Genomic DNA, 26,947 nt, shown 5'->3' with positions numbered 1-26,947 from the left:
TTTAGCCACAGTAATTAACATTTCTTTACTTTTACCTATGGTACAGTTTATATATAGTTTCAAACCATCATTACTTATGATTTCACTTTCCCAGACTTTTTCAACTCAGTTTTCAACATAACTTGACTGAATTTGTTTCTTGTGATAAAAATATGAAACTCTTTTTGATATTCTGTAAGATCAGCTTTAAATATCAGTTTTATTTTATTATTGCTTTGTTTAAATCTTGGATGCGATATTAACTTGAACGGAAGAAATTCTCTTAATTTAGTCCATCAAAACTCAAGATAAAAGATTTCAGTTATCAGTTTAAAGTTATTATAATATAGATATAACTTGACTTAATAAACAGGATGGACCATTAATACTGTCAGATAATCATTCATCTGAACCAAGAATACACTGACAGTAACACACTGCAGTATTTTATAACTCTCCAAGTATGACACCTTAGTGGTTGTAAAGCTTTTTCCTTGTTACAAAAACTCTCAAACCAACACAGGAAAACTGCGGTCGACCGAGCTAAAAAGAGTTAATGCACATTACTGTGGAAATACTGTATGTCATGGTTGTGTAGCCGGTAGTCAAGATGTCCCTTCTGGGCTACCATAGCAGTAGGTCCTCATATTTCCTGGTTTTAGAATCAACTGCACTGCAAAAAGGGCAATTAGCCTGGTGAGTATGCCCTGCTTTGTTTCATTGTTCTGTTTTCTGGCATCTTGGTAGAAGGAGCTCACCTGTCCTTGTCACCTTCACCCCTCTCCCGGTTGGTGTGGATTTTAACCATCAGTGCATGTTTCTTTTGTGTGGTGATGGGTTGCTGTAGGCTGAGGACCTGATCCCTACAGATTTTACTCCCAGGTTTGTTGCCACAGTCATCCGCAATGTTGTTTTACCCTTTTAATGTCTCACTTTATTTTAACTGCTTTTTCTCTACAGCAATTTTTTTTTAGCTAAATAGACTGTGGTATTTTTATATTAATTTGAATAAACTTTGTAATTCTGAGGGAATTCCTGGTGTCCGTCCATCTTTTACAACATGTTTTCAGATGGAATAGAGTTGTAGGTTGTTTTTTTATTGTTTTATCTAACGGTGTTTGAAGCAAACTGCTTGTTTCATAATCAAAGTGTAACGGACATTAACCTGGGCCTTGCTTTGGGCTGGCCACAGTTGCACTAGTTGTATGTACCTATTCCTGCCTCCACTGGTGTCTGCTTCAGAGTCTGCACTGAATTGATTTTACAAACTGTAACAAAATACAAAGATCCTGTGTCACATGCTAGTTGAGCATTAATGCACAAGATTAACACAGCCAACACATACGATAACAACACATGTCCGCTCACCCACTTCATCCTTCAGCTTTGTTTCTTCTACTGCTTGTAGTTGTCTTGTTTTTGTTCTTTATCTCAGAAACATGAGATGTGATGGGAAGAAGGACGGTTAAGTAAAATAGTTTTTGTTTTATTTGTAAGATATTTTATATAAGATATATTCTGATTCTCACCTGTAACACATCAGAGACATTCACAGCCAGAATGCAGGTTTATTTTCTTTATTTAGTTATCAGATATGCTGACATCGAGAATGAAGCATCTTTAAATTGTTCCAAGCAGACACTTTAGATTAAAGAGGTGGATTCTAAATTCTTCACATACTCGCACTACAAAGCTAAGTGACCTACAAGTGGCACCAGATTAATCCCAAAAACTGCAACAACACGCATGTTATACTCAGTCAATGAAAAGAAAAAGCATTTTATCACCTTGTTCATTTGACTACTTTTTAAGTGATAATTCAACAAGAAACCAATTTCACTGAAAGAAAAAAAAAACTGACTAATATCACTTTACTTTTTATTAATAATGTTAGATTCAAACCCCGGAAAGGTAAGCAGCAGTTATCCCACTGTGGTTTTCTGTTAATATATAGAGGGGAAACAATAACATGATCTAAAGGAGTAGGAGATTCACTTCTTAACTCTATCTGAGGTTTATGTAATTGGTCTCACTTGATGCTGAATGACTCCTTAAGGCTGTCTTCTGCCTGTTTCACTTTGACATTGACCCAAGATTGGGGAATGTCAGCCTTCTCTGCATCATATGCTTTGGCAAAATCAGCGTTGTACTTATTCATGACATATTTCCAGTAGTCTGATGCCTGAAGGCTTCCATCTGGTACGATGTTCCACTCTGGAAAAATTTTCTTGTAATTCTTATAAGGATGCCATTCACCTTTTGTTTCCATGCAGCGAAAACGTGTGTCACTTATCACACTGGAACTACATATGTCACAAAGAAGTTTTTTTGTTCCATCCCATCTGTATGTACCCAGGCCCTGTGGTCGATGCAGTGAAGCAAAGTGCTCAGTGTGACCTTTTCCTCCTGCTTCACATGGGACCTTGCAGAATGGACACTGTTTGCCACAACCAATCACTCTGTTGAAAAGCTCATTCTCTTTAGGAAGATGTTTCAGTTTGGTTTCAAAGGTTGTGTTTTTAAACTTCTCTTTAAGAGCTTCTTCCATGTCCGTCACAGAAATTTTGAGCCAGTGTGCAAACTGTTCCTGGTCAGCATTGTTCAGGGCCATGAAAGCATCAAGATCCCCCTTTGAAATGGCCAGTTTATCATCGAGTTCTTTGCAGATTTCTTCTACAAATGCCGTTAGGTTTCCCTGCATTTGTTCTTTGGAGTTGTTTATAGCATCATTTATGCTGTTATTGATTGACTTAAGATGTTGATCCTCAAACTTACATGTAGACACACGTGAGAAATGCTCCTTTGTTTTCTCAAGTATCCACGTTTTTACATAATCCTCATATGACTTAATGTACTTCAGATACATGATGAAATCATCCTTTGAAAGCAAATCCAGTAGAATTGAATACTGGAAGGACATTCGTGTGCTGAACTGCTGCTTTGTCAGCATTTCATCAATGATATCAAGACCCAAAGAACGGTTGACAAATTCTTCAACAGCAGGCTTCAGACATTTGTTGGTGAATTCTTCAGCCTTCTTCTGGCACTGGTCTCGTTCATTGAACAAGTCTTTGAAATCTTCCTGGAACTTGTCCTTGTTTTGATTGAGACAAGTGTGAGGATCATTCACATGTAGAAACTCTTCATGCATTTTCTGAAACTCTCTGGCTGCAGATCCACAGATGTGCTGCTTTAGAGAAACCTCAAACTCAATGTCTGTGCCAACATTTCTATCGGTTTGCAGCCTCTCATCGATGATGTGAAGGATCTCCTGACTGTAAGTATCATGGTAGTTGGTTTGTCTTTTCAATTTCTCATCTACAGAGTTCTTGCAAGCAGCTATGATGCTGTCAGCCAAACTTTGTCTGGCCTTTACCAGATCTTTTAAGCTGAAGAAACCTACAAATTTTTCCCACAATCTTTCAGCTGTGTATTTGAAAGGCTTCAACCCACAATCTCTCAGATTTGTCTTGCTCATCAGTTCACATGCATGACTCCCCTTGTGTGATAAATTTGCTCTCAGACAGTGAGACACGCTGGTGAAAACATCTGTGGCTTTTTGTTTTGAGACAGACAGTTTTTTCAGTGTTTGACTCCACATCTTTTCAAACTCTTTGTCCAGCTCTCTGTCTGTCATCTGGACTTTTTTCTGTCGACATTCTTCAATTAATGCACACACTGCTTTTTCTATTTCTTTTGTGTGGTTTTCCTTGATTTGATCAAGTTCAGTCATTCCTCGTCTGATGTCAGCTGCTGCTGTGAGCTGGTTACTTATGGAGCGCTCCAGTTCTCTTCGAAGACTCTTTGCACTGTTTGAGAATTCCTCTCTGTATCCTTCAACCAGATAGACATGACCCTCTGTTTGCTTGAAGTATTCCTTCAGATTGTCAAGGATCTTTTTCTCCCCTTGGCACAGCACAGTGACAGCTTCACTTTTTAACTGAGAGAGGAATTCTGTCATTTTGCGGTTTGCAGCATCTGTACGAAAATTTGAAATTCTTGTCTCTTGATTGGTTACCCAGGTGTACATTTCTTTTTTGAACTCCCACTCCCATTTGTTGAACTCTGTGCAGAGCCTGATGTATGCATCAGCCACGAGGCTGTTTCTGAAGCTGAAGATGAAGTTTTCATGCTTTACTGCGTTCCACAGGCTGGTCATCCACTCTCTAAACTCCAGGATATTGTTAGCAGATGACTGACACTTTCCCAGTTGTTGGATGATGTTTTTCTTCAGCTCATACACAGCCTCACTGTATCCTGCATTGACTGGTGCCATTGGTGGGTTTCCATTCCAGAGTCCTGGAACGTAGCAGTTCCCAGTGTCTGCACTGTACTCCATCACATCAGTGAAGCTCTTGTTCTCATCTTTCTTTTCCATTTTGGCTGCTGCTTGGGTCATCTCATTCAGCTGTTGTAAGAGCAGTTTCCTGTCTCGTAGGTTCTTCTCATGGGCTGAAACATCAGAAACGTTCTGGTGGACAAACTGACATTTAGGCTTTTTTCCCACCTCTTTCATCCTGAGAAAAGCATGCACCACGATCTGCAGGATGTCCTTCATTTCTGTTGAATTCTCCATTGCAACATTGATAATGGTGATATCACTCAACCCCACAACAAGTGTTGCGAGCTCATTATCATGTTCATGGCTGTTATCCAGCTGTGCGAGCTCCGGTGACTTTAAGCCCTCAGTGTCGATGATCACCATGAAGTCACAGTTGAGAACTGTTTTCATGTCTTCATTGACTTTGATGAGCAGCATGAAGGCACCTCGAGTGCATCGACCACTGCTGACTGCGAACTGCACTCCAAACATGGTGTTAAGCAGAGTGGACTTTCCTGTGCTCTGGACTCCAAGAACTGTGACAACCAGTATCTTGTTCTTTGGAGACGCCGACTCATTGAGCTGAGAGAGAACGTCACTCACCCATCTGAGAGGTATGTTGGAAGCATCTCCATCTACAAGCTCCAGAGGAAATCCATCCAGTAACAGCTGTGCACAGAGTTTGGGGAGATGTTGCAGTTGTTGACGTGATGGATGTGTTTCTGGAAGAGAAAGTGAAGCTTCATAGATCTGACCCATTTCACGAAAGAAGTGTTCAGTCCCCAGTGAGCTGTTGGAAAGTTGTCTGTCAATTTCTTTGATCTCTTCTTTGTTCTCTGAATCTTTGCACTTTTCTTTGTACAGCTCCCTGAGTCCAGACAGTTTAATACGAGACACGTTATCCAGGTTCATTCTCATCCATTTCAGGAAATAACACTTCTCTGCTCCTGGGCTGGATATCGCATTGATGAAGCAAATCATAGCTGATGACATGTCATAAGAGTTCTGCTTTTTCCTCAGTTGTTCCCTCTGCTCCTGAAGATTACTCTTGTACTGTTCTATGTCTTCAGAACCAGCTTTCTGAAGCCGAAATTCTTCCTTCTCTAAGCAAGTCAGATCCTTCCATATTTGTCCTTGCAGAGGAAGCTGAGCTTCTTTGTATTTAAGCATGTCTTCAATTTCTGCAGTGATGGTATCTGCGTTTTCCTTTCCAGCCTGGCACTCAGGAGAGTCTTCATCAACCAAGATTCCCAGTTCATGGGCAATGTTGACCATCTGCTCTATTGGCATCTTCATCTTTGAGTTCTCAACAACATCACTGACAGTTTTTCTCAAACACTGGACAAAGTCTGCATCATTTGTTTGTTTCGTCTTTAAAAGGATGTTGTTTTTTTTCAAACCTAACTTCATTGCTATTTTTTTTAGAGCATCTAAACTGAAGTGTTTGCTTTGATGGTTGCCGACCAAGAAGATCTGTGCTTTGTGGTTTTGGTTCGTAAGGATCTCACATTCAGGGTCCAAATGGTCAAAAAACACAAAAACTGCTGCAGAGGTCTGACACAGAAAGGAGTATTGTGCCTCAAATGAAGAAATGTCACCATGAAGGTTAGCTATAGCAACTGGCTCAACAAAAATGTCCATGTTTGTGTTCCCACAAGGAAGGTACCAGGTCATTTCAGTCAGTCCATTGGATATTCTTCTTGGACTGCCTCCACACTCCATGTCACGATGAACAAAGGTTTCATGGTACTGCTCAGAACTGCTCAGAAGCTTATTGAGGATCTGTGATTTAGACAAGGAGCACTCACCCAGTCTCACAAAAGAGACCATTGGAAGTTCAGAATGAACAATTCTTTCTTCAATGAACCCTTTGGATTCTAAAAGATGTTGAGGTCTGTACTTCTTAACAATGTCTCTCATGGCCCACAGCATGAGTGTGCACTGTTTTGTCTCACAGTTGGGAAGCAGCAGAGGCACAGAGAACTGACACATAGACATTTTTAGTGCCATTTCTTGCTGTACAAAACCATCAGAACACAGAAAGAAAGCAGTGATAATGTCGAGAGGGTTTATCATGTCATCTGTGTTTGAGCTGTTGAAAAGATCATCAAAATCTACCTCTGTTGTCCCAGATTCATCCTCGCAGTTTGACTCACATATTGATGAACACTTTACTTTCCTAGCTGTCACATTAACCATCATCAATTTCTTAAGAAAATACCAAGGGATGTCCGATTTACACTTGAGAGGTGTATCCGTAATGGTTTTCTCATCAATCTCAAGCAGCTTGCTGAGTGAAAGCTTCTCAGTGCCATGCTGCTTCAACCCAATGTCCTCCAGAAGACTCTCCAGGTCTGTCTCTGTAGAAATAAAGACAGCTGTTAGAAAAGCCATTGCGGGAGTAGACCTGCAAAATGGCAGCTTATAATGATTGTTGAGGGGGGAAAAAAACTCCAACATTACAATTTCTCTTTTTCCCAACAAACAGATCGCTTGTGTTTTTGTCAGAAAGGAATCGTATGAAAAAACTTTAAAAACCACATAACTTACAAACATAACAGGAATCAAATATGGGATAAAAGGTACACTATACATACCACCATTTATAGTGTGGTATCCTGCCACTTATCTTGAAAGTAATTTATCGTGTTTTGTCATTTGTATCAGTACTTTAAAGATAAGATACTTGCAGAAAATGCTGAGTATGCTGATGGATAGAAAAATTAAAAGGTGAATCTGATTCAAAAAGAAAAAGAACTTCTTTCTTTAGAGCTGACCCAGATGCATTTGAATGGACTTTTCAGAGCTTTTTTAGTTGTTTGTTACTAAACAAGAATTTATATGTTGTAATGGTGGACTGTGTCATAGAGACGGTTCACATTTAGTGCTAACATAAGTCCTGGGTGGTTTGATCACAGCACTAAATGGATGTATTCACGTTTGCCATTACAGTGCGTCTTCACATGTGTCCTGAGTGGCCACCTGTGATCAGATCAAATAAACATGAAGCCTACGTCACACAATCAGCTCAGCAACAGCACGTGCAGAACAAAATAGAAAGAAGCTGCTGAAGGCCAATGTTACTCGGACTAAGAGCCACACGATCGTCTGCATACCTGACATGGTTCGCCAGTAAATTACCAACCATGCACCCAGTCTGACAATCATTCAGGTGTCTGTACAGATTATCTATAATCTGAATAAAAAGAACTGGGGATAAAATCGCCTCTTGTCCGGCACCATTGCCAACCTGAAGAATTATTTCAAGAACTTTTGACAAGATGTTGGATCAAGCAATGGGCCTGTAATTATCTGAACTACCCACTCTACCGGCTTTGTCTTTGATAAGTGACACTAACAAAGCAGACAGGATTGAATGTGGTCAGAAGCTATGAAAAATAAAGCCAGTGAAAGACATGGCCAGCAGAAGGGCTATGGTACCGATGGCATATTGAAAGTGTTCAGCAGACATATGATCAAAACCACTTGCTTTGTTATCAGCCAGCTTAGTTACTGCTTAAACACTTGATTTAACATAAACACAATTTTATCATCAACCTCAATATTTCCTTCCTTATACAAGTCCCTTTTAACACAATTAAATGAGGAGCTATCATGCTGACATTATTCAATAATATTGTCTGTTCCAGAGCTCCCACCTGTAGTGCATGGTAGAGACATTATGCATTTGTTAAGAATTCTCACTTCTTTCCAAAAATCAGAATAACTTAGTTATTACTCAGTTTACCTGCTATTGCCCATGACTTAGAAAGAGCAATGACACACAGCTGCACAAGCTTCAGTGTGATGCTCGCCTATCAACTTGTTCCAGACTGAACTTTTCATCTTTACAGTTAGCATCATTGCACTTAATAGCATCTGTGGGCAAACATTCCACTTTTCTTTGTTTTTTGTATCAAGACCAGTTTTATCTCTAAAGCTGTAGCACGTCTGTTCGATCACCATTTATCGGCAGTCCAGCTGGTATCCACCTCATGGTTCAGCTGTTGCCACCTCATGCAAGATGCTCATACACTGTATTGTAGCTGTACCTTGTAGCTGTATTCGGAAGTTTTACAGATATTTTGGTTCTGTGTCTCCACTCTGTGTTTTAACTTCATGTTGAAGTTTAGACGTTTTTAACTATATGAGCTGAAAAGCATTTTATCTATTTTGTTCATTTTACACCTTTTTATCTTATTTTACTGCTTTAGTCTTTCATTTTTTATTAATTTAGATTCATTTTTAGATTAGAACATTTAACAAAGATTAGATCCATAAACTGACAATCGTGGTCACTATTTCCTTTTTTTTTCTAAATCTGGGTTTGTTTTGGTTCTTTTTCAGTTATCAATTCATCTTTTTTGACTTACTTGTTTTGACAGCAGTAGTAGCTGGTTTGCTTGTTGTCCCAGTTTTCAGTTGTGCAGAAACACTGATATCTGATGCATCAAAGAACTCCTTGATAAATTAGACAAATATTCACCACAAGTCAAACCAGTCAATCTGCAAGATATTCTGTTCATGTGTTCTGTTGTTTACTCCTAAATTTTCATGACATAATTCTTCTCTTACATCTTCTTCATCGGAGCTTTCCATTGTTGCAGATAAACTCTCAGTCACCTCGTCACACTTGGTCCAGACTATTCAAACTTATTCCGAGTAAATGTAACAGAAAACAATAATGACAACAATAAAAAGTTAATCTTATATTCTGATACAGCTACAATACAGCCGTCCCGTATTGTACGAGAGTAATCAGCCTGGAATAAACAAAGGACTAAATTTACAAGATGTGCACAAATGATCAAAGGACTAGTGACTTACCTTCATAAGAAATATCTTACAACAGCAAAAATATGTCATTGTTTGTCCAAGTTTGTATAAACTAAACGTTAAACTGACTCAACTTTAGTCTGATTATAAAGTACCACGCTTCCTTGCAACTGCCAGTAAAATGCTTCAGCCGTTCCTTTTATCCTGATGGGTGCAGTCACTTTCCCTTTAATTTCCCAGAAACAGCATGGATAACTAGGCCACGAGAAAATGAAACTTAACTACACATAGTTGGGACCAAAGAACTTGCAAATGTGCAACAAGGTCTCAGGCTGAAAACCGTGTGGTCTGTGAGCTAATATCGTTTTGACAGCTAAAAGATTAAATCAAAGTAACTCTGCAGCTTTTTAGATTTCTGTTGTTTTTTTCTGGTTTAAACCTCATCGTCAGATACATTTTCATATGAAAAGAGCACTCGTGTTTTTTTGGAGGGAACAGTTATATGTTTGATATTCACCTTTTCTATTTTAAACAAAAGTGAATCAAAATCACTGTATGACTGAATAAAAACAGAACGCATAATAAATTGGCTGGATTATGTTAAATGAACCTGTTTGACCTCTAAATTAGCTGAACATAGACCTGAACTTTGCGCGATGGCAGACGAATGTCTCATTAAACCGTGTCAATAATTAGTCAGAAGTTGGCAGTACGAAGTGCTATAGCAGTGCTGCTATCTCTAACTGTGTATCTGCTTTATATATCATGTTTTGAACATCAAACAACAGGCAACTTCTTGCAACGGCACTTATGTAGGGAGTACGCACAAAATATCTGTAAATGAGTAATTATTGTAAGTTAAGTACGTGCAGTTTCTCAGGTGCAGTTGGTCCAGAGCATCACTGTATTTTCCTATTTTCTATGAACATGAGCACACATATATGTGTGTGAGCCAGTTGCTGTTCAAGTTTGTGTCTGTTCCTAATAACAGCTTGTTGCATTTATGTGTGTGTATATATAAAAATACATGCATGTGTGTGTGTGTGTGTGTGTGTGTGTGTGTGTGTGTGTGTGTGTGTGTGTGTGTGTGTGTGTATTGGCTAATGTTGTGGACTCCTAATTACGACCTAGTTACTGATTGTTCTGAGGGCATAACGTGAGTAAAAGTGAGAGAACTATGCAGCCGTCCTTATGATAAGCAACTGCGATAGTTTGTTCATTACAGGTTCATTCCTGTTGTTAAATCAGTGAAATATTCCTCTTTACCTTTGTATATTATGGTATATTGTATCGTTGGAGCCCACTGTTAATTGTATCTGAGACTATACCTGTGAAAACTGTGATCTCTTTTTCGCTTCGCTAATGTCACTGTTTACAGCTTCTATGCATTTATTCCAGCCTTTTTTTGTACTGAAACAGCAGTTTTGCTCATCGATTCACATGGTGAAATGTCCCTGATTGACCAATAGATGCCAGTGTTTTTCCACAAAAACTACCCTGATTTGATTGAGTGTTGCAGGTAAGCTTATGCAAATTGTTTGTTTCAATTTATATTAGACAATGTATCGTTTAATTTTCCTCTTTTAGACCACACCTATATGTCTTGCATCCACATCAATTTCGGAAATACTTTTGATCGGCCCTGTAAAGTGCATTCTTCTTCCAGAAGTGTTCTCATGAGAAGACACCAAACACACCAGAGGCTCACCATACAGTCCTTTTCCCATTACTCGGTTTAATGGTGTGGTTGGAAATGTGCAACTAAATCTCAGGCAGTTGGCTGTTGATGAGGAAGAGGAGAAGTAATTCTGTTATTAGAGGGCCTTGGTTTGATCATAAATTTCACATCCTGTTGAGGGGCAAGATTCTTAGCCTGACAATAATCCCACTTTGCTCCTACGTGTTATGTCATATGACTTGTAAGAGAGGATTTGGATGCATGTGTAATACATGGTCAGAAAACAGATATCGAGAGAAGCTCGCATGACAACATCAATAGCTGTTTGTATTATGGCTTTTCATTGATGTCTTAAATGTCACTTTCTCTCTGAAGACATCATCTGGAGGGCCATGAATCACTTTTTTTTAGATTTGGGCTGTATTTTGCTCAGTGGGTTACATATGGATAAGTGGCACTGATTAGTAAAGATACATGGTGATATTTATCTAATCAATGCTAATATTTTTCTCACTTTAGTTAGCTTTTATCAGCTAGATCTGCACAGTTAGCCCACATTTACCTGTGCAACATTACTATACACTATGTTTGTTCAAGTCTCTCGTTAACTAAATACTAAAAGTGACAAAAGCAAAACACATATTTTAGTGATTACCTCTTTATCAGGGTAATTTAAATGACACAACACTTTTGCTAAAATTCTTATGAAACAAAGTTCAATTAGATGAAACAAATATAAAACTGATATTAATCTAGTTGTTTCATTATCACTCGTTCTGTATGTTGCATGGTTACAGGTTCCTGTACTCTGCTTTGATGAGGGGCTTCAGAGTTAGTGTTTGTATTTGTTTTCACACAGCCTCAGAAGTACTCTCAGTGTGTCGGATGAAAAATTGTTTTTTCAACTTAGAGTTCTTCTAAATGTGTTCTCTGACTCCTTTCACTGTAAAGCACTGTTCAATATGAGGACATTTTGTCACTTTTCCAGCCTTTTCAGGGTTTCTTTACCAACACATGAGATGCATATCTTTAGCAGATTATAAAAGCTTAAAACACGAGTACAACTTCCACTCATCATCAGTATTATTGTGATCTTACTTGTTACTGTGAATGTTATATTTTGATGGGTGCAGTCTTATGAGATTATATCATGATAGCCCTGACAGGGGCTCATGTGGTAGTTGTGATGGGCTTATGAAGAAAAAAGTTCAGCATTGTTTCTTTTTTTTATTCCAATCTTTCTCTGCCAGAGACTGAAGACTCATTTGAAGAATGTAGCATCTTGATGAAAATAAGTTTGACATTTTTTCTTCAAGCTAAACTACACTTCCTGCTTGGGTCACACACTTTGGGTGTGGCTCCCAAATGTTGGAACAAACTTTTGAAGTCCTGTACTTGTAACACGTGCAAAGTTTTAACGACAAGTGCTTATTTCTCACCTCAGATTTATTCAGAAACAGATTTCAGTGGATGGCTGAGGTGAAATAAAAGAGAGATGGAGCATAGATGAACATAGACACAAAGATTGAAAATCTAAGATGTTTGCTGAGAAAAATCAGCATCGTGAGTTGTTACTTTCACGCTACAAACTGATTTTTTGACAGTTTTATGTTGTATTTATCTTTATTTTGAGAATTTGTAGCAAAAGTAGATTCCGGTGGATTTTTTTTTTTTACTTTTTGCCCCTTGAACTTTGAATAGTTCAAATAAATTTAATCTAATTCTTTTTTTAGCCACAGTAATTAACATTTCTTTACTTTTACCTATGGTACAGTTTATATATAGTTTCAAACCATCATTACTTATGATTTCAGTTTCCCAGACTTTTTCAACTCAGTTTTCAACATAACTTGACTGAATTTGTTTCTTGTGATAAAAATATGAAACTCTTTTTGATATTCTGTAAGATCAGCTTTAAATATCAGTTTTATTTTATTATTGCTTTGTTTAAATCTTGGATGCGATATTAACTTGAACGGAAGAAATTCTCTTAATTTAGTCCATCAAAACTCAAGATAAAAGATTTCAGTTATCAGTTTAAAGTTATTATAATATAGATATAACTTGACTTAATAAACAGGATGGGCCATTAATACTGTCAGATAATCATTCATCTGAACCAAGAATACACTGACAGTAACACACTGCAGTATTTTATAACTCTCCAAGTATGACACCTTAGTGGTTGTAAAGCTTTTTCCTTGTTACAAAAACTCTCAAACCAACACAGGAAAACTGCGGTCGACCGAGCTAAAAAGAGTTAATGCACATTACTGTGGAAATACTGTATGTCATGGTTGTGTAGCCGGTAGTCAAGATGTCCCTTCTGGGCTACCATAGCAGTAGGTCCTCATATTTCCTGGTTTTAGAATCAACTGCACTGCAAAAAGGGCAATTAGCCTGGTGAGTATGCCCTGCTTTGTTTCATTGTTCTGTTTTCTGGCATCTTGGTAGAAGGAGCTCACCTGTCCTTGTCACCTTCACCCCTCTCCCGGTTGGTGTGGATTTTAACCATCAGTGCATGTTTCTTTTGTGTGGTGATGGGTTGCTGTAGGCTGAGGACCTGATCCCTACAGATTTTACTCCCAGGTTTGTTGCCACAGTCATCCCCAATGTTGTTTTACCCTTTTAATGTCTCACTTTATTTTAACTGCTTTTTCTCTACAGTAATTTTTTTTAGCTAAATAGACTGTGGTATTTTTATATTAATTTGAATAAACTTTGTAATTTTGAGGGAATTCCTGGTGTCCGTCCATCTTTTACAACATGTTTTCAGATGGAATAGAGTTGTAGGTTGTTTTTTTATTTTTTTATCTAACGGTGTTTGAAGCAAACTGCTTGTTTCATAATCAAAGTGTAACGGACATTAACCTGGGCCTTGCTTTGGGCTGGCCACAGTTGCACTAGTTGTATGTTTTTTTTCCTGAGCTGTGTGCTGGGTCGTGCAGGATTGTGTGTTCCTTATCGGGGGTGGAATCTGGGCTGCTGCTCTCCTGTTGCCGAACCTTCATCTCCTCACAAATAACCAACCTCTCGATTTCTACAGAGACTCTCATATCTGAACTGTCAACCTAAATCATTTCTACCTATTCCTGCCTCCACTGGTGTCTGCTTCAGAGTCTGCACTGAATTGATTTTACAAACTGTAACAAAATACAAAGATCCTGTGTCACATGCTAGTTGAGCATTAACGCACACGATTAACACAGCCAACACATACGATAACAACACATGTCCGCTCACCCACTTCATCCTTCAGCTTTGTTTCTTCTACTGCTTGTAGTTGTCTTGTTTTTGTTCTTTATCTCAGAAACATGAGATGTGATGGGAAGAAGGACGGTTAAGTAAAATAGTTTTTGTTTTATTTGTAAGATATTTCCTGTATATTCTGATTCTCACCTGTAACACATCCGAGACATTCACAGCCAGAATGCAGGTTTATTTTCTTTATTTAGTTATCAGATATGCTGACATCGAGAATGAAGCATCTTTAAATTGTTCCAAGCAGACACTTTAGATTAAAGAGGTGGATTCTAAATTCTTCACATACTCGCACTACAAAGCTAAGTGACCTACAAGTGGCACCAGATTAATCCCAAAAACTGCAACAACACGCATGTTATACTCAGTCAATGAAAAGAAAAAGCATTTTATCACCTTGTTCATTTGACTACTTTTTAAGTGATAATTCAACAAGAAACCAATTTCACTGAAAGAAAAAAAAAACTGACTAATATCACTTTACTTTTTATTAATAATGTTAGATTCAAACCCCGGAAAGGTAAGCAGCAGTTATCCCACTGTGGTTTTCTGTTAATATATAGAGGGGAAACAATAACATGATCTAAAGGAGTAGGAGATTCACTTCTTAACTCTATCTGAGGTTTATGTAATTGGTCTCACTTGATGCTGAATGACTCCTTAAGGCTGGCATTTGCCTGTTTCACTGTGACATTGACCCAAGATTGGGGAATGTCAGCCTTCTCTGCATCATATGCTTTGGCAAAATCAGCGTTGTACTTATTCATGACATATTTCCAGTAGTCTGATGCCTGAAGGCTTCCATCTGGTACGATGTTCCACTCTGGAAAAATTACCTTGTAATTCTTATAAGGATGCCATTCACCTTTTGTTTCCATGCAGCAAAAACGTGTGTCACTTATCACACTGGAACTACATATGTCACAAACAAGTTTTTTTGTTCCATCCCATCTGTATGTACCCAGGCCCTTTGGTCGATGCAGTGAAGCAAAGTGCTCAGTGTGACCTTTTCCTCCTGCTTCACATGGGACCTTGCAGAATGGACACTGTTTGCCACAACCAATCACTCTGTTGAAAAGCTCATTCTCTTTAGGAAGATGTTTCAGTTTGGTTTCAAAGGTTGTGTTTTTAAACTTCTCTTTAAGAGCTTCTTCCATGTCCGTCACAGAAATTTTGAGCCAGTGTGCAAACTGTTCCTGGTCGGCATTGTTCAGGGCCATGAAAGCATCAAGATCCCCCTTTGAAATGGCCAGTTTATCATCGAGTTCTTTGCAGATTTCTTCTACAAATGCCGTTAGGTTTCCCTGCATTTGTTCTTTGGAGTTGTTTATAGCATCATTTATGCTGTTATTGATTGACTTAAGATGTCGATCCTCAAACTTACATGTAGACACACGTGAGAAATGCTCCTTTGTTTTCTCAAGTATCCACGTTTTTACATAATCCTCATATGACTTAATGTACTTCAGATACATGATGAAATCATCCTTTGAAAGCAAATCCAGTAGAATTGAATACTGGAAGGACATTCGTGTGCTGAACTGCTGCTTTGTCAGCATTTCATCAATGATATCAAGACCCAAAGAACGGTTGACAAATTCTTCAACAGCAGGCTTCAGACATTTGTTGGTGAATTCTTCAGCCTTCTTCTGGCACTGGTCTCGTTCATTGAACAAGTCTTTGAAATCTTCCTGGAACTTGTCCTTGTTTTGATTGAGACAAGTGTGAGGATCATTCACATGTAGAAACTCTTCATGCATTTGCTGAAACTCTCTGGCTGCAGATCCACAGATGTGCTGCTTTAGAGAAACCTCAAACTCGATGTCTGTGCCAACATTTCTATTGGTTTGCAGCCTCTCATCGATGATGTGAAGGATCTCCTGAATGTAAGTATCATGGTAGTTGGTTTGTCTTTTCAATTTCTCATCTACAGAGTTCTTGCAAGCAGCTATGATGCTGTCAGCCAAACTTTGTCTGGCCTTTACCAGATCTTTTAAGCTGAAGAAACCTACAAATTTTTCCCACAATCTTTCAGCTGTGTATTTGAAAGGCTTCAACCCACAATCTCTCAGATTTGTCTTGCTCATCAGTTCACATGCATGACTCCCCTTGTGTGATAAATTTGCTCTCAGACAGTGAGACACGCTGGTGAAAACATCTGTGGCTTTTTGTTTTGAGACAGACAGTTTTTTCAGTGTTTGACTCCACATCTTATCAAACTCTTTGTCCAGCTCTGTGTCTGTCATCTGGACTTTTTTCTGTCGACATTCTTCAATTAATGCACACACTGCTTTTTCTATTTCTTTTGTGTGGTTTTCCTTGATTTGATCAAGTTCAGTCATTCCTCGTCTGATGTCAGCTGCTGCTGTGAGCTGGTTACTTATGGAGCGCTCCAGTTCTCTTCGAAGACTCTTTGCACTGTTTGAGAATTCCTCTCTGTATCCTTCAACCAGATAGACATGACCCTCTGTTTGCTTGAAGTATTCCTTCAGATTGTCAAGGATCTTTTTCTCCCCTTGGCACAGCACAGTGACAGCTTCACTTTTTAACTGAGAGAGGAATTCTGTCATTTTGCGGTTTGCAGCATCTGTACGAAAATTTGAAATTCTTGTCTCTTGATTGGTTACCCAGGTGTACATTTCTTTTTTGAACTCCCACTCCCATTTGTTGAACTCTGTGCAGAGCCTGATGTATGCATCAGCCACGAGGCTGTTTCTGAAGCTGAAGATGAAGTTTTCATGCTTTACTGCGTTCCACAGGCTGGTCATCCACTCTCTAAACTCCAGGATATTGTTAGCAGATGACTGACACTTTCCCAGTTGTTGGATGATGTTTTTCTTCAGCTCATACACAGCCTCACTGTATCCTGCATTGACTGGTGCCATTGGTGGGTTTCCATTCCAGAGTCCTGGAACGTAGCAGTTCCCAGTGTCTGCACTGTACTCCATCACATCAGTGAAGCTCTTGTTCTCATCTTTCTTTTCCATTTTGGCTGCTGCTTGGGTCATCTCATTCAGCTGTTGTAAGAGCAGTTTCCTGTCTCGTAGGTTCTTCTCATGGGCTGAAACATCAGAAACGTTCTGGTGGACAAATTGACATTTAGGCTTTTTTCCCACCTCTTTCATCCTGAGAAAAGCATGCACCACGATCTGCAGGATGTCCTTCATTTCTGTTGAATTCTCCATTGCAACATTGATAATGGTGATATCACTCAACCCCACAACAAGTGTTGCGAGCTCATTATCATGTTCATGGCTGTTATCCAGCTGTGCGAGCTCCGGTGACTTTAAGCCCTCAGTGTCGATGATCACCATGAAGTCACAGTTGAGAACTGTTTTCATGTCTTCATTGACTTTGATGAGCAGCATGAAGGCACCTCGAGTGCATCGACCACTGCTGACTGCGAACTGCACTCCAAACATGGTGTTAAGCAGAGTGGACTTTCCTGTGCTCTGGACTCCAAGAACTGTGACAACCAGTATCTTGTTCTTTGGAGACGCCGACTCATTGAGCTGAGAGAGAACGTCACTCACCCATCTGAGAGGTATGTTGGAAGCATCTCCATCTACAAGCTCCAGAGGAAATCCATCCAGTAACAGCTGTGCACAGAGTTTGGGGAGATGTTGCAGTTGTTGACGTGATGGATGTGTTTCTGGAAGAGAAAGTGAAGCTTCATAGATCTGACCCATTTCACGAAAGAAGTGTTCAGTCCCCAGTGAGCTGTTGGAAAGTTGTCTGTCAATTTCTTTGATCTCTTCTTTGTTCTCTGAATCTTTGCACTTTTCTTTGTACAGCTCCCTGAGTCCAGACAGTTTAATACGAGACACGTTATCCAGGTTCATTCTCATCCATTTCAAGAAATAACGCCTCTCTGCTCCTGGGCTGGATATCGCATTGATGAAGCAAACCATAGCTGATGACATGTCATAAGAGTTCTGCTTTTTCCTCAGTTGTTCCCTCTGCTCCTGAAGATTACTCTTGTACTGTTCTATGTCTTCAGAACCAGCTTTCCGAAGCCGAAATTCTTCCTTCTCTAAGCAAGTCAGATCCTTCCATATTTGTCCTTGCAGAGGAAGCTGAGCTTCTTTGTATTTAAGCATGTCTTCAATTTCTGCAGTGATGGCATCTGCGTTTTTCTTTCCAGCCTGGCACTCAGGAGAGTCTTCATCAACCAAGATTCCCAGTTCATGGGCAATGTTGACCATCTGCTCTATTGGCATCTTCATCTTTGAGTTCTCAACAACATCACTGACAGTTTTCCTCAAACACTGGACAAAGTCTGCATCATTTGTTTGTTTCGTCTTTAAAAGGATGTTGTTTTTTTTCAAACCTAACTTCATTGCTATTTTTTTTAGAGCATCTAGACTGAAGTGTTTGCTTTGATGGTTGCCGACCAAGAAGATCTGTGCTTTGTGGTTTTGGTTCGTAAGGATTTCACATTCAGGGTCCATATGGTCAAAAAACACAAAAACTGCTGCAGAGGTCTGACACAGAAAGGAGTATTGTGCTTCAAATGAAGAAATGTCACCATGAAGGTTAGCTATAGCAACTGGCTCAACAAAAATGTCCATGTTTGTGTTCCCACAAGGAAGGTACCAGGTGATTTCAGTCAGTCCATTGGATATTTTTCTTGGACTGTCTCCACACTCCATGTCACGATGAACAAAGGAATCATGGTTCTGCTGAGAACTGCTCAGAAGCTTATTGAGGATCTGTGATTTAGACAAGGAGCACTCACCCAGTCTCACAAAAGAGACCATTGGAAGTTCAGAATGAACAATTCTTTCTTCAATGAAGCCTTTGGATTCTAAAAGATACTGAGGTCTGTACTTCTTAACAATGTCTCTCATGGCCCACAGCATGAGTGTGCACTGTTTTGTGTCACAGTTGGGAAGCAGCAGAGGCACAGAGAACTGACACATAGACATTTTTAGTGCCATTTCTTGCTGTACAAAACCATCAGAACACAGAAAGAGAGCAGTGATAATGTCGAGAGGGTTTATCATGTCATCTGTGTTTGAGCTGTTGAAAAAATAATCAAAATCTACCTCTGTATTCATTGATGCATCATCACAGTTTGACTCACATATTGACGAACACTTTACATTCCTTGCGGTCACATTAACCATCATCAATTTCTTTAGAAAAAACCAAGGAATGTCCGATTTACACTTGAGAGGTGCATCCGTAATGGTGTTTTCATCAATCTCAAGCATCTTGCTGAGTGAAAGCTTAATTTTGTGGAACTCCTCCAACCCCAGATCCCCCAACAGGCACTCCAGGTCTGTTTCTGTGGGAACAAGGAATCTTGATAATTTATCAAATAATAAACAATAGAAAGGTTGTTTCGCACAAAGAACTGTAATGAGGTGTTGATCACTGGAAACAAACTAGACAAACCTGAAAAATTTAGCACTCTCAGGCTCCCTATGTATTTGGTTTGATAATTAACATTCCTGTCCTTCGGCCTTCTTTAAGATCCTAGATTCATCTATTCATCCAAGATTCAATCAATTAAATCATACATTATCATTTTTTTTCAGTTATTCTCTCTAATATTTGTTTCCAACTAATGTTTGACTTTTTCTTTCACTTGTGTGTGCAGGTTTCATAACAGACTTACTTGTTCGTTCATCCTGCATTTCTTCAGGGGGTTTCCTCTGAAGGGAGTTTTGTTCCCCTGATCTCTGGGTCGGGCTCTTTATGTCTGCTGTCTCATTGTAGTTCATCATATTGAAACCCTCAACTTCACTATGAGGCGTGTCCAACTGCTAAGAAACAAACTCACTGCAGGAAGGATTGATTGTTGTTCTCACATGGGGGCAATGGGCTGTGGAAATAGCAATAATAAAGGATTAATTTATTTACGCAGAGTTAGTTATCATTTTGCTTTTCTGTGGAAATATTCATTTTAATCAGTGACATTTCTTTATTATCCAGCTTACAGTCAGACTTGCAGGCAGAGCATGCTTTTGATGGAGGGCCTTCTACTTCCTCACAATTCATCATTAATTCCCTTTTAATATTCCAGACTAATAAATGTAAGTATTTATATACTCATTTCACCTTTATTTAACCAAGTAATAAGTTTCCAAATCTATTTTCCAACAAGCCTCCTGGTCAAGACAGGCAGCAGCTCAGGTCAGCAGAAATAGACACAGCAATACACATACACTGAACACAAAACGATATATACACGTAAATATTATAAAAAGGAACCAGAAAATAAAATAAGATTAAACAACAAAAGCATAAACTGTAAAGAAAAAAAGAAAATGCAACCATTACATTTATCACAGGCCAAATGGAGGCAGAGTGGTCAGTCACAGCATTTATCATCAGACATATCTGCTTCTAATATGTTTAAAATTAGCTTAAATCTGTGCAGAGAAACCATCTCTTGCAGGTTCACTCAATTCTGCAACTTATTCCAAGCAGAGAAAGCAACACACTTAAATGCTTTCCTTCCAAATTCAGTACAGACATATAGGATAGATATCAGGAGTAGTTCATTGGAACAAAGATAATACCTTCCAGTACTAAGTATTTCACACACATGATACATGAAGCATAATCATAAGGACAGCATTTGTATTTTATGTTGGATGTTTACAAGATAGCTGCGTACCTCCTGTTTGGATGCAGATTCTGGCCTCTCACACTGATATAGATGATTCAGACAGCTGCTCTCTGAAAGTAGCAAGAAATAACTATTTTAGTCTTTATCTTCTAAGTACTAAGACTAGCAGTAAAATGCCTGCTGTTAGGCCTATCATGGTAAGATACCCATGATAAGGTTGGGGCACTGATAATGTGACCAGTGCAGATCAAAGCAGGAGTAGCTGATAGTTCATACAGTTAATCTATGTTAGGACTGGGGATCAGTCGCAGTCAAAGATTTAGGCTGGTAAAATTAAAAAGGCAATTTGGTCAGTAGTTTCCTCTCTACCTGCTTCTGAACTGACTGGCTGAATTTGCCACATGATTGAGGTCACAATGAGTTTTAGCACAAGCTCAGAAAGCAATTCAGAAATCATTCATTTTTCACATTATTACTTCTCATCATTTTCAGTCTCATTGCACAAATAATGTGATGGTAACCTAAAAATAAACAGCATGAAATGACCTACCTTAGGAAAAGTTCTGCTCAGGGCAAAACCCAATTTCTTCATGAAAGAGTCTTTCTTGTCATGTACTGACAGGGGTTTGTCCTCTAAAGTTAACTCCACACAGAACTGTATATGTCTGAGCAGTGATGCTTTGCACACCCCTCCTTTTATTGTCCTCTGGTGGCTGAAACTACTTTCAGTTTCGGTATGATGCAGTTTACAAGAAATCACGCCTCTTATGGGAAATGGCCTGATATAACCTTCCTTATATGGTTTTAGATCTGAGAGGTTTTGTTGTATCTTTAAGACATTCAGTTCAATAGTTAGTGTTGAATTTAAACACAAGGCTTAATTTATACATTTTACTCTCAAATGAAGTATGAAGTTAGACTTCGGCGTAAAAATGTAGGTCAAAACTGATCCGAGTTCATTGTTAAGTGCATATTTTTCCTTAGATCCTACACATATGGGTCTTCATGTTTAATTTAGGTAAAGAGATAGGTTCTAAGTTGTTACATAACAGAACATCTACTGTACAGCTGTATTAACCTACAAGTTATTTTGAACAGATTCAAATTTGCAATTACTGAAGAGCTGTTTGGAAACAATTTCAAGATTTTTCAAGTGGACAAAGAGTCATTTTTGGCTTGACCTCTCAGTAACAATGGGACAACCACTCCATAGGGTCTGAAGCGTGTCATGTATTCAGCAGCTTCTTAAGGTTACACACCACCCTACAATACCTCTGTGCTTCCTGTGCTATTTCCTGACCTTTTTTCTGCTTTTTGACCAGAAATTATTTCTGAGATTAAATGTCAGAATTTCACAGAAAATATAAAAACAACTGAGTTTAACATATTTTGTTGAAATGTATGACTGACTTCAAGTGCTGTGTAACCTTTGGATTTGTGGAATGTTAGGTTTTGGTTTTTGAATTTTATTTGAGTTTTATTCCCTGTAGAAGTTCACCGTTAAGGTTAAATGAACTGCATTTATATCGCAACTTTTTATCTTAACTGCTGAAAACAACACTGGGTCCTATATTTTTGTGAGCTAGACTAAATATTGTGGATCAACTTCCAATTGATCATAGTTCTAAATGTGAGATCCATCCCAACAAACTGGGTGTAAACTGATACACCAAATTCAATATTCATGTACATGTACAGTATATTATATAGATATATATGTCTATTTTGTAATGTATTAATCATCTCTTTCTTGGTCTCCACCTTCGAAATGTAATGAACATAAAAAGAGCACAAGCAAGAGGATTCAAGAGACAAGTAATGTTAGCAATTCAAAAAAAGCCATGAGCAGAAATGCTACATGTGTTTTATGGATTTTCTTCCGAAATTTCCATCAAAAAGTAACAGTTTTGTAGTTGAATCCCTTAAGTTGACTTTGTTACTTTATCTATTCTTTGTTTGTTTTCATTGTGTTTCTCTTTGACTGGCTGGCTGAATTTGCCACATGATTGAAGTCACAATGTGTTTTAGCACAAGCTCAGAAAGCAATTCAGAAATCATTCATTTTTCACATTATTGCTTCTCATCATTTTCAGTCTCATTGCACAAATAATGTGATGGTAACCTAAAAATAAACAGCATGAAATGACCTACCTTAGGAAAAGTTCTGCTCAGGGCAAAACCCAATTTCTTCATGAAAGAGTCTTTCTTGTTATGTACTGACAGGGGTTTGTCCTCTAAAGTTAACTCCACACAGAACTGTATATGTCTGAGCAGTGATGCTTTGCACACCCCTCCTTTTATTGTCCTCTGGTGGCTGAAACTACTTTCAGTTTCGGTATGATGCAGTTTACAAGAAATCACGCCTCTTATGGGAAATGGCCTGATATAACCTTCCTTATATGGTTTTAGATCTGAGAGGTTTTGTTGTATCTTTAAGACATTCAGTTCAATAGTTAGTGTTGAATTTAAACACAAGGCTTAATTTATACATTTTACTCTCAAATGAAGTATGAAGTTAGACTTCGGCGTAAAAATGTAGGTCAAAACTGATCCGAGTTCATTGTTAAGTGCATATTTTTCCTTAGATCCTACACATATGGGTCTTCATGTTTAATTTAGGTGAAGAGATAGGTTCTAAGTTGTTACATAACAGAACATCTACTGTACAGCTGTATTAACCTACAAGTTATTTTGAACAGATTCAAATTTGCATTTACTGAAGAGCTGTTTGGAAACAATTTCAAGATTTTTCAAGTGGACAAAGAGTCATTTTTGGCTTGACCTCTCAGTAACAATGGGACAACCACTCCATAGGGTCTGAAGCGTGTCATGTATTCAGCAGCTTCTTAAGGTTACACACCACCCTACAATACCTCTGTGCTTCCTGTGCTATTTCCTGACCTTTTTTCTGCTTTTTGACCAGAAATTATTTCTGAGATTAAATGTCAGAATTTCACAGAAAATATAAAAACAACTGAGTTTAACATATTTTGTTGAAATGTATGACTGACTTCAAGTGCTGTGTAACCTTTGGATTTTTGGAATGTTAGGTTTTGGTTTTTGAATTTTATTTGAGTTTTATTCCCTGTAGAAGTTCACCGTTAAGGTTAAGTGAACTGCATTTATATCGCAACTTTTTATCTTAACTGCTGAAAACAACACTGGGTCCTATATTTTTATGAGCTAGACTAAATATTGTGGATCAACTTCCAATTGATCATAGTTCTAAATGTGAGATCCATCCCAACAAACTGGGTGTAAACTGATACACCAAATTCAATATTCATGTACATGTACAGTATATTATATAGATATATATGTCTATTTTGTAATGTATTAATCATCTCTTTCTTGGTCTCCACCTTCGAAATGTAATGAACATAAAAAGAGCACAAGCAAGAGGATTCAAGAGACAAGTAATGTTAGCAATTCAAAAAAAGCCATGAGCAGAAATGCTACATGTGTTTTATGGATTTTCTTCCGAAATTTCCATCAAAAAGTAACAGTTTTGTAGTTGAATCCCTTAAGTTGACTTTGTTACTTTATCTATTCTTTGTTTGTTTTCATTGTGTTTCTCTTTGACTGGCTGGCTGAATTTGCCACATGATTGAAGTCACAATGAGTTTTAGCACAAGCTCAGAAAGCAATTCAGAAATCATTCATTTTTCACATTATTACTTCTCATCATTTTCAGTCTCATTGCACAAATAATGTGATGGTAACCTAAAAATAAACAGCATGAAATGACCTACCTTAGGAAAAGTTCTGCTCAGGGCAAAACCCAATTTCTTCATGAAAGAGTCTTTCTTGTCATGTACTGACAGGGGTTTGTCCTCTAAAGTTAACTCCACACAGAACTGTATATGTCTGAGCAGTGATGCTTTGCACACCCCTCCTTTTATTGTCCTCTGGTGGCTGAAACTACTTTCAGTTTCGGTATGATGCAGTTTACAAGAAATCACGCCTCTTATGGGAAATGGCCTGATATAACCTTCCTTATATGGTTTTAGATCTGAGAGGTTTTGTTGTATCTTTAAGACATTCAGTTCAATAGTTAGTGTTGAATTTAAACACAAGGCTTAATTTATACATTTTACTCTCAAATGAAGTATGAAGTTAGACTTCGGCGTAAAAATGTAGGTCAAAACTGATCCGAGTTCATTGTTAAGTGCATATTTTTCCTTAGATCCTACACATATGGGTCTTCATGTTTAATTTAGGTGAAGAGATAGGTTCTAAGTTGTTACATAACAGAACATCTACTGTACAGCTGTATTAACCTACAAGTTATTTTGAACAGATTCAAATTTGCATTTACTGAAGAGCTGTTTGGAAACAATTTCAAGATTTTTCAAGTGGACAAAGAGTCATTTTTGGCTTGACCTCTCAGTAACAATGGGACAACCACTCCATAGGGTCTGAAGCGTGTCATGTATTCAGCAGCTTCTTAAGGTTACACACCACCCTACAATACCTCTGTGCTTCCTGTGCTATTTCCTGACCTTTTTTCTGCTTTTTGACCAGAAATTATTTCTGAGATTAAATGTCAGAATTTCACAGAAAATATAAAAACAACTGAGTTTAACATATTTTGTTGAAATGTATGACTGACTTCAAGTGCTGTGTAACCTTTGGATTTTTGGAATGTTAGGTTTTGGTTTTTGAATTTTATTTGAGTTTTATTCCCTGTAGAAGTTCACCGTTAAGGTTAAGTGAACTGCATTTATATCGCAACTTTTTATCTTAACTGCTGAAAACAACACTGGGTCCTATATTTTTATGAGCTAGACTAAATATTGTGGATCAACTTCCAATTGATCATAGTTCTAAATGTGAGATCCATCCCAACAAACTGGGTGTAAACTGATACACCAAATTCAATATTCATGTACATGTACAGTATATTATATAGATATATATGTCTATTTTGTAATGTATTAATCATCTCTTTCTTGGTCTCCACCTTCGAAATGTAATGAACATAAAAAGAGCACAAGCAAGAGGATTCAAGAGACAAGTAATGTTAGCAATTCAAAAAAAGCCATGAGCAGAAATGCTACATGTGTTTTATGGATTTTCTTCCGAAATTTCCATCAAAAAGTAACAGTTTTGTAGTTGAATCCCTTAAGTTGACTTTGTTACTTTATCTATTCTTTGTTTGTTTTCATTGTGTTTCTCTTTGACTGGCTGGCTGAATTTGCCACATGATTGAAGTCACAATGTGTTTTAGCACAAGCTCAGAAAGCAATTCAGAAATCATTCATTTTTCACATTATTGCTTCTCATCATTTTCAGTCTCATTGCACAAATAATGTGATGGTAACCTAAAAATAAACAGCATGAAATGACCTACCTTAGGAAAAGTTCTGCTCAGGGCAAAACCCAATTTCTTCATGAAAGAGTCTTTCTTGTTATGTACTGACAGGGGTTTGTCCTCTAAAGTTAACTCCACACAGAACTGTATATGTCTGAGCAGTGATGCTTTGCACACCCCTCCTTTTATTGTCCTCTGGTGGCTGAAACTACTTTCAGTTTCGGTATGATGCAGTTTACAAGAAATCACGCCTCTTATGGGAAATGGCCTGATATAACCTTCCTTATATGGTTTTAGATCTGAGAGGTTTTGTTGTATCTTTAAGACATTCAGTTCAATAGTTAGTGTTGAATTTAAACACAAGGCTTAATTTATACATTTTACTCTCAAATGAAGTATGAAGTTAGACTTCGGCGTAAAAATGTAGGTCAAAACTGATCCGAGTTCATTGTTAAGTGCATATTTTTCCTTAGATCCTACACATATGGGTCTTCATGTTTAATTTAGGTGAAGAGATAGGTTCTAAGTTGTTACATAACAGAACATCTACTGTACAGCTGTATTAACCTACAAGTTATTTTGAACAGATTCAAATTTGCATTTACTGAAGAGCTGTTTGGAAACAATTTCAAGATTTTTCAAGTGGACAAAGAGTCATTTTTGGCTTGACCTCTCAGTAACAATGGGACAACCACTCCATAGGGTCTGAAGCGTGTCATGTATTCAGCAGCTTCTTAAGGTTACACACCACCCTACAATACCTCTGTGCTTCCTGTGCTATTTCCTGACCTTTTTTCTGCTTTTTGACCAGAAATTATTTCTGAGATTAAATGTCAGAATTTCACAGAAAATATAAAAACAACTGAGTTTAACATATTTTGTTGAAATGTATGACTGACTTCAAGTGCTGTGTAACCTTTGGATTTTTGGAATGTTAGGTTTTGGTTTTTGAATTTTATTTGAGTTTTATTCCCTGTAGAAGTTCACCGTTAAGGTTAAGTGAACTGCATTTATATCGCAACTTTTTATCTTAACTGC

At 38.0% G+C, this 26,947-nt stretch overlaps 3 protein-coding genes across 3 annotated transcripts in view; all 3 read right to left on the bottom strand.

Annotated features, from left to right (window-relative positions):
* Window positions 1–26,947, bottom strand: part of epoa (erythropoietin a) — a 153,995-nt gene that overhangs the window by 94,023 nt on the left and 33,025 nt on the right. The window lies entirely within an intron of this gene.
* On the bottom strand, window positions 1,554–8,826 carry LOC140281674 (up-regulator of cell proliferation-like). Its single transcript, XM_072376171.1, has 3 exons — window positions 8,799–8,826; window positions 8,674–8,742; window positions 1,554–6,660 (listed from the first exon to the last, which is right to left on the bottom strand). Exons 1-3 carry the CDS (start codon window positions 8,824–8,826, stop codon window positions 2,009–2,011), a joined length of 4,749 nt encoding a protein of 1,582 aa, XP_072232272.1. The 3' UTR covers window positions 1,554–2,008.
* On the bottom strand, window positions 14,186–21,257 carry LOC140281881 (up-regulator of cell proliferation-like). Its single transcript, XM_072376384.1, has 3 exons — window positions 21,146–21,257; window positions 19,639–19,845; window positions 14,186–19,305 (listed from the first exon to the last, which is right to left on the bottom strand). The coding sequence occupies exons 2-3, from the start codon at window positions 19,745–19,747 to the stop codon at window positions 14,654–14,656; spliced, it is 4,761 nt and encodes a 1,586-aa protein (XP_072232485.1). The 5' UTR covers window positions 19,748–19,845; window positions 21,146–21,257; the 3' UTR covers window positions 14,186–14,653.

This window comes from Leuresthes tenuis, unplaced genomic scaffold (assembly GCF_036924035.1).
Source record: "Leuresthes tenuis unplaced genomic scaffold, fLeuTen1.0.hap1 SCAF_22, whole genome shotgun sequence".
In the NCBI taxonomy this organism is placed as follows: domain Eukaryota; kingdom Metazoa; phylum Chordata; class Actinopteri; order Atheriniformes; family Atherinopsidae; genus Leuresthes; species Leuresthes tenuis.
This window is presented reverse-complemented; position numbering and strand designations above follow the sequence as displayed.

Coding starts and splice junctions, on each gene's coding strand:
- LOC140281674 (XM_072376171.1), bottom strand. CDS start 8,826: ATGAACAGAATATCTTGCAGATTGACTG. Junction 8,743..8,798: donor AATATCTTGCAGATTGACTG/GTTTGACTTGTG, acceptor TTGATGCATCAG/ATATCAGTGTTTCTGCACAA. Junction 6,661..8,673: donor TACTACTGCTGTCAAAACAA/GTAAGTCAAAAA, acceptor TTATTTCTACAG/AGACAGACCTGGAGAGTCTT.
- LOC140281881 (XM_072376384.1), bottom strand. CDS start 19,747: ATGATGAACTACAATGAGACAGCAGACATAAAGAGCCCGACCCAGAGA. Junction 19,306..19,638: donor AATGCAGGATGAACGAACAA/GTAAGTCTGTTA, acceptor TTGTTCCCACAG/AAACAGACCTGGAGTGCCTG.